The 9,731-nt window shown below is 51.8% G+C and overlaps 1 protein-coding gene across 1 annotated transcript; it reads right to left on the bottom strand.

Moving 5' to 3' along the window:
- Window positions 1-213: 213 nt before the first annotated feature.
- Window positions 214-5,120, bottom strand: DUSP6 (dual specificity phosphatase 6). The gene is made up of 3 exons (XM_075429166.1): window positions 4,214-5,120; window positions 3,147-3,584; window positions 214-1,725 (listed from the first exon to the last, which is right to left on the bottom strand). Exons 1-3 carry the CDS (start codon window positions 4,614-4,616, stop codon window positions 1,418-1,420), a joined length of 1,149 nt encoding a protein of 382 aa, XP_075285281.1. The 5' UTR covers window positions 4,617-5,120; the 3' UTR covers window positions 214-1,417.
- Window positions 5,121-9,731: the final 4,611 nt, after the last annotated feature.

Genomic DNA, 9,731 nt, shown 5'->3' with positions numbered 1-9,731 from the left:
GAAGTCCTTCAAAAGCATTCCCTTCACCAAATCAAGACAAGAATCCAGTTTATTCAGTTAGGCACCAGCGGACCAAAGGGGAAATCAAGGCTTTATTGTCTGAGCAGCTGTATAAAAGCTATTGAAAGCAATCATTACCTTTAAACATAACCATATGTGTAAGTGCAATTAACCACACCCACACAGAGGGAAAGAAGGAATAAACCAGCCGGGTTCTCAATAGCCAAAAATAGTTATTTATTTATTAATAATTTAAGGTTTTACATTCTTATAATAAATTCCATCTTAAAACTTTTACACCGTGAATTAGACTCTCCCTTATTGGCAACAGTGTGCAGGTTCACTGTGTGTACACGCAGGTACAAATGCTCACACATACTTCCAGTTTTGTACAAAAAAAGAAAAAGACGCAAAATATTGCATTTGAGGTGAAGCTCCCTGAAGAATTTGTACAGAGGTAATGCACTGCTTAGCACATCCGAAAGTTTTAAAAAGTGATCAAAAATCTTTCGCATTCAAAGACAAACCTCTTCCCAGATGATCTATTTACAAAAGGTAAGGCAAAAAATTAATTTAATTTAAAAAATATATATCATGTGGAAACTACACCAAGAGTGTGAGAAAAAAAATCACCACAAGAAAAAGATATATGAAAGAGACGGTACTTGCTCACAAAACATGATTTGAAAACTTCTCACCATTGTCATTTCTCCCTCATGGAAACCTTGCTTCAGTTGAACAATAAAATTAAGCATGCTGCAAATATATTCTTTTCAATTAAAAAAAATAAAGAACAAACAAATAAAGCAGAATTTATGAAGAGAACAAAAACACAGATGTCCCTTGGATTGATTTCTTGAATACATGTGAATTCAAAAAAAAAGAATTGCAAATCCATTTAAGATTAAATATTTACATCGATCAAGTAGAATACTACCAAGCTCCCAGCAAACAAGTACTCCAAATACACTAAGCTGAAATCTCTTTCTTTGGCTCCTCTAAATTAAAACAAACAAACGAAAATAATCAGTCTTCACTGAAGACAAAGACGCATGTCACAGATCCGAAAGCAGAGAGGGAAGCAGGACAGTTCCGGTGTCTGGAGAACACGTGCTCAGCCTGTCCAGCCTTCCCCTACCCCTCTGGAAGTCCTCGGAGCCAAGCCACTGCCTGAGTGGGGATGAGCGCACTGCCCACTGGCCGCCTGGTCACCACAGTCCTGCCCGGAGAGCTCACCACGTTCCCTCCCTTCGCGATAGCCGATGCTGTACTGTGTAACCTTTCCTAGCCTGCGCTGGCAGCTGCTTTTTGATAGCATAGGCCAGAAAAAGAGAAAGCTGTGTTTGCTTTATCACTGCCAAAGAGAAACCATTGAGGAGTGATCCCGTGAAACAGACAGAAGGGAGGTGGTGGGAGCTCACGTGGACTGCAGGGAGTCCACCTGAAAGACGTTCTGGTTGGAAGGGGTGGTGAAGTACAGCTGCTGGTTCGGCACTCGATTGTCACAGGGGCTGCTCAGCCCCAGAGTCCGCTCAAAGTCCAGCAGCTGACCCATGAAGTTGAAGTTGGGCGAAATGTTGGACTTCTTCATCTTGACGATATCGTAGGCATCGTTCATGGACAAGTTGAGCTTCTGCATGAGGTAGGCCACCGTCACTGTGACCGAGCGGCTGATCCCTGCTAAACAATGCACCAGGACGCCACAGTTCTTCCCCCGTGCTTCATCTGTACAGAGACAAAGAGGCACAGAAGGACACGTAAGACAGGGAGTTGGTAACCGATCTCTTAACACAAGTGAGATGAGTATCAAGCAGAGAGAAAGGACGATTCTGATCTCAGTGGCCAGCAATGCAACGCAAGAGTTAACTTCCCCGGCTTAAAACCAGGACAAGAGGAGAATCCACCCCCCTACGTATATCTGCCAGAGAGTCCAACGGCTGAGAAAACTAAGAGTGAGACAAAGGGAGCAGGATACGATGCATGACACTGTTTCAAAAGTCAGTTTTGAAAGACACGCTCTCGCCTGGAGATTTGCCTTAAATTCTTACAGTACCCTTGCCCCAGCATGGAAATCCTGCAATATGTCACTGAATGCCTTTTATACAGACCAGCAGACTGCAAAGGTCTATTAAATTATTCTCCAACTGTTGTGCAGCTAACAATGGAGGTATTCAAGCATTTTAAAAGAATGAGGGAAGTCACAGGGGACAGCCCATTAGGAGGAACAGGCTGTCAACATTGGTTGAAAATGGGTTCCTTTGTAATAGGAAATGCATTACAATGCCTGGAGATTAGTTTCTTTGTGGCTTCCAGCCCACATTTCTTCCTGCTGGGCTCAGATTACCTACATTCTCCACTATTACCGGTATCATTCAACCGGATTACAGGACAGCTTCCCAACAGATAATGCGGTGCCCACTCCACCGCACCCCGACGGGGTGATTTTAGTCCTCCCCGAAAAGAAGGAGGGCGCAGATTTTAACCAGAACTCCTTGAGCCCAAGGGGACGTGTTTCCAAAGCTGACGGATAATGTCTTAAGGGCTGGCTAACCGAGGCACCGAGCCCAAGAGGTATATCATTATTACCACGAGATTTAATTAAAGCTCTGACTATACATTAGCCAGGGATACGGGTTATGAATAACTTGCATTTAAAAGCTAAAGTTAGCTTCCCCAGATCGTTTCTTTTGATTATACTGCTCTTCAGTAACCTCAAGAAGAAGAAAAAAAACCCACACACACACAAAAAAGGACGAATAAGCTATCGACCCCGGGTTCGTTTACCTCCCTCCCACCCTGTCAGGAAGAGATTTAAAAATATTCCCCCCCCGCCCCATCCTGCGCATTGCCCAGTCCCCAGCTCCGATACAAACGGCTCAGGGAGGAATCCCACAGCCGGCCAAACCAGGCACACGTCTGCAACCGGCAAACACCGCCTACAAATGCACCGGGGCTCCTCAATGAACCCCCACGCAGCCCCCACCCGCCCCTCAGCTTCAGCCGGCTTTAGGACCGGAATGCGGGGCATCCCCTGGAGACTGCCAGAAACGCCGCTACCGCTTCTCGCCCGAAATCTCGTGAATACTTGAAAAGAAACTGAATTCTGCCGCTTGACATACAGCCGTTAGCAAATAACCGGGTCTCACCTATAAAGGAGATGGCCTCAGGAAAGAACTGAGACAGATTTTGGCTCCAGTGGTCAGAGATCGGGATCTGTTTGTACTTAAATTCGCCGGCGTTTTCAAAGAGGTTAGGCAGGTTGGGGGTAACATTCAAGATGTATTTAATGCCAAACTCTTCTAAAACGTCCAGATTCGTGGAGTCCTTGGCACAGCCTAAGTAGAGGTAGGGTAAAATCTCCACCGGGAAGGAAGGCTGGTTGTTGGAGAGAGGGCTGCCATCGGAGTCGGTGGCACTGTTGGGGTCTCTGTCAATGTCAGATTCAATGTCTGATGAGGAATCGGAGCTGATTCGGAGGCCTCCCAAGCCCAGGACTGGCAAAGGAGGAGAGCTGCTGCTACACGAACTGTCTAGGTTAGTTTCGCAGTGCAGGGCGAACTCGGCCTGGAACTTGCTGAAACCACCTGGGGAGAGAAAATAAAAAGGGGGGGGGGGGGAAATGCAACATGATGTAAGATGGCAAGCCGGCTTACTTCCTCGATACAGCCCTGTCTGCAGACGGGCATCTGCTTCCCACCCTCCCGAGCCCCGGGAAAAAGGGAAAAAAAAAGGTCACACTCTGCCGCAGAAGGACTAACCTAAAAGAAGGCTCCAGAAAATCTCCCGCTGCGGCGGAGGGCTCGGCACAGCGAAGATTAAAGCTCCGTGCCGCTTCGCCCCGCGGGGACCTCTGGGGAGAGGTCTCGGGCGCAACCCCTTCCCCCCTGCCCTCCCCGGGCTCCCCGCTAGCCCCGTCCTCCCCGGGCTGCTGCAGCCGCGCCAGCCCTCCAGGTCTCCTTAAACAAAGCGAGGACAGGGATCCTGGGGGCGGGGGCGAGAGGGCAGGGGGAAAAGCCCTCTGCCCGGCTCCGCGCCCTCCCGGAGCGTCAGCGTGCAATGCCCGGGGGACGCGGCGGACGCCCCCCTCCCTCTTTCACGATCAGGGCCGCACTTCCGAGCCGCGGGGCTCACCTCCCCGACACCCGCAGCCCCCGGCCCCCAGGCAGGCAGGCAGCGATCTCTCCCCTCGACTCCCCCGGGCGACCCTTCTCACCTTCGAGATAAAACGCCTTGCAGCCTTCGTCTTTGAGGCGCTTGAGGAGCAGCCCCAGCACGGACTCGCCGCCCGTGTTCTCGTTCCAGTCGCGGCTGTGCTCGTCGTACAGCACCACCGTGTCGGTGCCGCACCGGCGAGCGAAGCGTTCCCGGTCCTCCTCGCTGCTGGCGACGAGGGAGCGCAGGGGCAGGTTGCCCTTCTGTAGCCGCCGCAGCATGATGCCGGGGATGGCCACGTTGATGGCCGACTCGATGTGGGACGACTCGTACAACTCCTGCGGCCGACAGTCCATCAGCAGCAGCCGGTCGTTGCCCATCTCCAGCTGCTCGTTCAGCCACGCCACGGATTTACTAATCGCCATTTCCGACGCGAAAGGGACGGGTCTGAACGTATCTAGCATGAGGAAGCACGGGGGGAGCAGAGCGTGCTCTGGAAGAGCCCCTCTCTCTCTCTCTCACAGAGGCATGCGGCTGGCTCGGCGAGGCGGGCTGCACCGCTCCAACTCCCCACAACTTATCTCCCTCCGCCCCAGGAAAATGAATCACGCAGCCCCCCCCTCCCGCGCCGCCTCCCCCGCGTCGGGCAGCGGTGGAGTCACGGGGAGGGAGAAGCAGCCCCAGCCCCGGCGTGTGTGTGCGTGTGTCCCTAAGTCCGAGCGGGTGTGTAAGTGCAAGCGTGTGCCTGCGTGCGCCCAGCCAGCCTGCCCCGTCTCCTCTCTCTCTCTTTTTTTTTTTTTTTTTTTTGTCAATGAATCCCTGAATGAACCTGCCTAATCGCCGCTGCAGCCCGAGCCCTTGGGCTTTTCCTCCGCCTCGAGTGAATGAAATCCAATTAACGCGCCGCCGAGCGGTGCTCCCCCGCTCCGCGCGGGCTCAGGCGCGGTGCCGCTGCCGCCGCTGCCCGTCCCCGCTCCCCGCCCGCAGCGCCCCGCGGCCGCGGCCCCGCGCAGCCCGGCGGCTCCTCAATGGGCACCACGGCAGGCCGCCTCAATGGGTACATTCTGCGGCGCAGCCAATGGGGGAGCGCGGAAGGGGCTGTTGCCGCGGCGACGGGCCGGCTGGAACAGGTTGTGTTGATGAATCGTTAATGAGTTTGTCATTCACAAAAACGGAAAGGAATTTCCGCTCCGGATAAGCCGAGTGCAAACAAGCGGCAGCCGCGGCGCGGGGGGTGGGGGCGGCGGGGGCAGGTGAGGGGGCGCGGCCCGGCCCTCCCTCCCCTCTACCCCCCCTCCCCTCCCGTCCCCGCCGGCGGCGGAGCGAAAGGCACCCCTTTCCTGTCCCTCCCTGTTTTCTCTCCCTAAATCCGACGCCCGCGGGGGGCTGGCCGCGTCTCCCCTAATTCCCCAGCTCTGATCCCGGCCGGGCTTCTCGTTAGGGCGCTCCGGGAATCCCGTTTTTCGGGAGACGGGTAGCCCCTGTCCTCAGCTGATCTCTGCGCGGGTGAAGGGTAAATCCCGAGCTAATCCCTTCCCACGCGGCCCGGCTCTATTCGCCGCGCCAAGTGCAGCCGGGCAGCCGGTACCGCCTCAGAGCAGCCTGCGGGCACGGCTGAACCCCGAGCGGGCCGCCCCAAAAACCTGACCGGGGACAGCAGCCCGCCTCGGCGCCGCCGGCCCCGCCAGGTAGCCGGTGCCTGACTGGCGGCCGCCCGGCCCGGCCCGCGGCTCCTCGCACCTGGCAGCCGCAGCACCGGCTCCTCCCGGGTGGGGCCCCCCGCCGCTTCCCCGCCGCCCCGGCCGGGCGGGACGGCGCTGCGGTCCCCCCCGCACGCTGCGGGGCCCGGCGGAGCGGCGCCGGGGTAGCTGGGGCCGGAGGCTGAGCCGGGCGGGGCTGTTCCAAGGTGCGAGTTAGGAAACGGGTAAGTGAATAGCGGGGAGCGGAGATAACCCGGGAGAAGCCCGGCCTCAGCGCTAACCCCGCCGCCAGCGTCGGCCCGGGAGTCAGATTGTTGTTCAGGGGCTCGTCTGGTGTGCGCCGGTGCCGCGCTGCAGGGCTGGCGGCTGCTCACCCCCGCTGGGGGAGCTTCCCTCGGCAGCGAGCGGCCCGAGGGCGCTGACCCCGGGGACAGCGAGCGGCACCGGCAGCCCCGCGTGTTCTGCGCAGAAAGCGCCCGTGGTGTTCATTACAGCGGGCACGTCCTGCGCTGCGTCTTGAAGCAAGGCTGGCACCCGGGTGGCCCTAACGACATCCTCCCCAGCGGGGACTCGGAGGGGGTCCCGGCTTGCTGTCTGTTCCAGGGGCTTGCGTGAACGTGGGACCGAAGTGTCACGGGAACCTCGCCCCGACCCCGAGCGGGGGGGTTTGCCCGGGCTGATGTGCAGCTCGGGGGACGCGCACCGCACGCGCGTTGTCCCGCCGCTCGGGACGGGTAGGCTGTCCGGTCCACCTTGCCCACAGTCAGCGACCTTCCAGGCTGTTCTTAGCAGGTCCTTCACTTGCTGTTCAGCTCTGTGTATTCAGGGCGCGGTGTTGAAACGTTCGGAGAAGTGGCAGATCAAAGCAAGAGCCTTTGATTTTTATTTATTTATTTGTTGATCCCCCCATCCCCATTTAAGTGTTCTGTGTTCACCCATGTCAGGGCTCAAGCAGGACAGAAATTCTTTGGGGCTGGCACTGTTGGTCGCTCTGTATTAGTATGGCAAATAGCACAGTCCTGGTAAAATGAATAATCAAGTCATAATATTTTTTTTCCTTAAAATTGGCATCAGTTTGGGGTTTTTTAAATTATTCTTTACCCATCTTCTCAAGTATATCAGATCAACTTTTGTTCAAATTTTACAAACTAATATAATTCAGACCTCAGCCTTACTAACTGTGGATTTAAGGCTTTGGAAATGGAAGTTCTGCAAAGCAACTGAAATAGGAATTTGCAAACCACCTCAACTGTATTTATCTCTCAAGGTGCAGTATGATGCAATGCTTGTCATACAACTATCTTAAACATTTCTTATTGCTCATTTGTTCTTATAATAAGCTGTGTTTTCTCTGTTAGCCTTCATCTCAACAGGAGCCACACTCAGAAGAATCCTCAAATGATCAATTGTCACCTAAGGGGTCAACTTAGAAAACAAGCAGGAGTCATATTAAACCACAGTGAGTGTGACCCGAAAGTTAAAGACAAGGGCTATTTCAGTATAACATTGTGACAATTCCCAGCAAGCTTGACACAACGATAAATAGCATTTGTTCCTTATAATCCATGTTATTATTAACTAACATGGTTCTTTGGGGTTAAAGTGTACTTTGATTACCTGGTTAAAAATGAAAGTGCACAGAAAAACATCAGCACATTGCAGAGTTAGGATTCGAAGAAAACAGAACAAGCCTCAAATTACTTCCATCAAACACTTCCATATTCACACAAGGTAAACTTGCCTTTCTGATGACTAAAATATTTCCAGAAGAAAATATGTTCTGATTATCATCTTCGGGGCATTTTCAGTGATGTTTTATAGCAGTGGTTTAAAATAAAAATCTTAGTCATTCAACATTTTAAGTGAAAACTACATATTATGCAAGCAGTTTATCAAACCCATTGAGATACCTGCCTAGTAGTAATGCAACAATAAATAATGATAGCATTTAAAGAGATTTTTATCATTAGTACTTTCAGATTTGAATGAAATGTTACGAGCATTAAGGTTAAGTATATGAAGGCAATAAAACTTTAGATGAAGCACGCCCAGGAGAGTTGTATTTCCCCAGTGGAGCTGGGGCAGAGGCTTGTCGTGACAATGGCTATAGCCAGCCCGTTGCACAGCAGCAGTCTGAGGGTGGCATTCGACCAGTTGGGAGCCAGGCAGGAGATTTTGTACTGCAGCAGAGTTAAACAAGTAAAATACAGACGACACCCTTTGAATTTGTAGTAGTAGCTCCCTTAGCAAACACCAGCTGAAGAACTAACAGAGAATGTAAACTACGTGGGCCATTGTTATCTTTGTGTTCGCATGTGTGCGCGCGCTCACTTTTCCTCTCTCTCTCTGAACCACGCTGTCCTGCCAGTCGCTGAGGGATGCAGGAGTGGACTCAGTAACCACGCTACCATTCGATGCTTTGTCAGAGGCCAGATCTACAGCCCACGTCTCACCAGGAGGTCACTTCTCCCTCGACTTTTATAGTACCTAGGCAATAAGAAGAGCCTCTTCCTGATAACCATGATCCCCTCATTCATCCACTCACTGCCTGAGTCACCTTTTGAACCCTGAAATGTGTATTTCTGGGTGGGGTTTGTCTTGTTTGTGGTTGGTTTTTCATTTTATACCTCCTTGGCTGTGAATGAAACCTCTTCAGCTCAGCTCTAAGCATATTGACCACAAAAAGCCTACTTTGCTGGATTTTGGACCATAAACCTTCTGCTCATTTTTAGCAAGTGTAGAGGCCTGAATAGATCTCCGTGCGTGTTTATAAGCTGAGCTTGTCTTGGCCAGAGGTGCAGACAGAGGACAAGAGTCTCGCATGGAGGGTGGAGTTTAGAGTTCAGTGTTGCTTTGCCCAATTCCTTCATGTCTCTCCCTGTAATGGAAGCCTTGGCCCTGAATTAGGCAGACAGGCTATCCACGTAGTGTAATTGGAGAGAGAAGTACCAAAAAGGTAGGTATCTATGACGTTTTGAAACCAGGCCAACTGGGCCGCTGTGAGACACTTCACAGCCTGGGATACTAAGGCAGCAGCGCCGAGGCATCCTCAGGAGGCTAAGTACTGATGAAGTTCCTTCTTGCATTAGACATTAGGGATGGGAAAGTTTTTTATGTAAGTCCTTTCTTCTTCTAAAGGTGCAGGTTCATTCCTCACTTCTACTTGACTTGGAGCAGCGTTTGATAGGAGCCTATCTTTCTACGAGAAGATGGGGCCCAAAATAGGAAGGATTTTCTGCTTCTTTGCTCAGACCTTTCCCATGTTGCATCAATCCATACTTACGGAAGCAGGGACTCCAGCCTTGGTTTTCCACATCCCGCTGATGACCTGAATCAAAGTGACAGAGACACCTTTTGTCTCGGCACCGTTTGATGTCAGGTGAATGAAGTATGCTCTGGGATTGCCTGCTGGAAAAGGCCAGGGGGCATGAAATGTGCTGGCATCAAGATTTTTGTTGAGATGCCTACTCATCTCAACTCTGGAAATGCAAGATCTTGGCAAATGTAGTGGAGACAGGTTTCCCCACTGGCAGGCCACACTTCGGCATGAATTTTGAGGATCTTGACTGTCAGCTTTCACTGAACAAGCAAATGCCTGTGATTCAGCTAGGTAGCCATTCAGCTTTAGATGTCAGAAGTTAGATGTTCACATTTTAGCTAGTTATTTCTCTTAATAAGCACTTTTAGGGGGTCTTCAGAGGGGACAAACTGCACTTTGGAGCCACTCAGTTCCCTTCACTGTTTTTAAATGTAGTGTAACCAGCCCTTACTTTTAGGTGCTTACTTTACAATCTGTGATTCTCACCTCTAGGTTTTGCTGTAAGTCCTTCTAAAAGTTCCTTTTAATTTCAGTAAAAGTGAGAATTAATGGTCTGTCTG

This window comes from Opisthocomus hoazin, chromosome 8 (assembly GCF_030867145.1).
Source record: "Opisthocomus hoazin isolate bOpiHoa1 chromosome 8, bOpiHoa1.hap1, whole genome shotgun sequence".
Classification (NCBI taxonomy): domain Eukaryota; kingdom Metazoa; phylum Chordata; class Aves; order Opisthocomiformes; family Opisthocomidae; genus Opisthocomus; species Opisthocomus hoazin.
The sequence above is the reverse complement of the archived record's forward strand: the minus strand, read 5'-3'. Positions and strand labels throughout refer to the sequence as shown.

Coding starts and splice junctions, on each gene's coding strand:
- DUSP6 (XM_075429166.1), bottom strand. CDS start 4,616: ATGCTAGATACGTTCAGACCCGTCCCTTTCGCGTCGGAAATGGCGATT. Junction 3,585..4,213: donor CAAGGCGTTTTATCTCGAAG/GTGAGAAGGGTC, acceptor TTCTCTCCCCAG/GTGGTTTCAGCAAGTTCCAG. Junction 1,726..3,146: donor TGAGGCCATCTCCTTTATAG/GTGAGACCCGGT, acceptor GTCTCTGTACAG/ATGAAGCACGGGGGAAGAAC.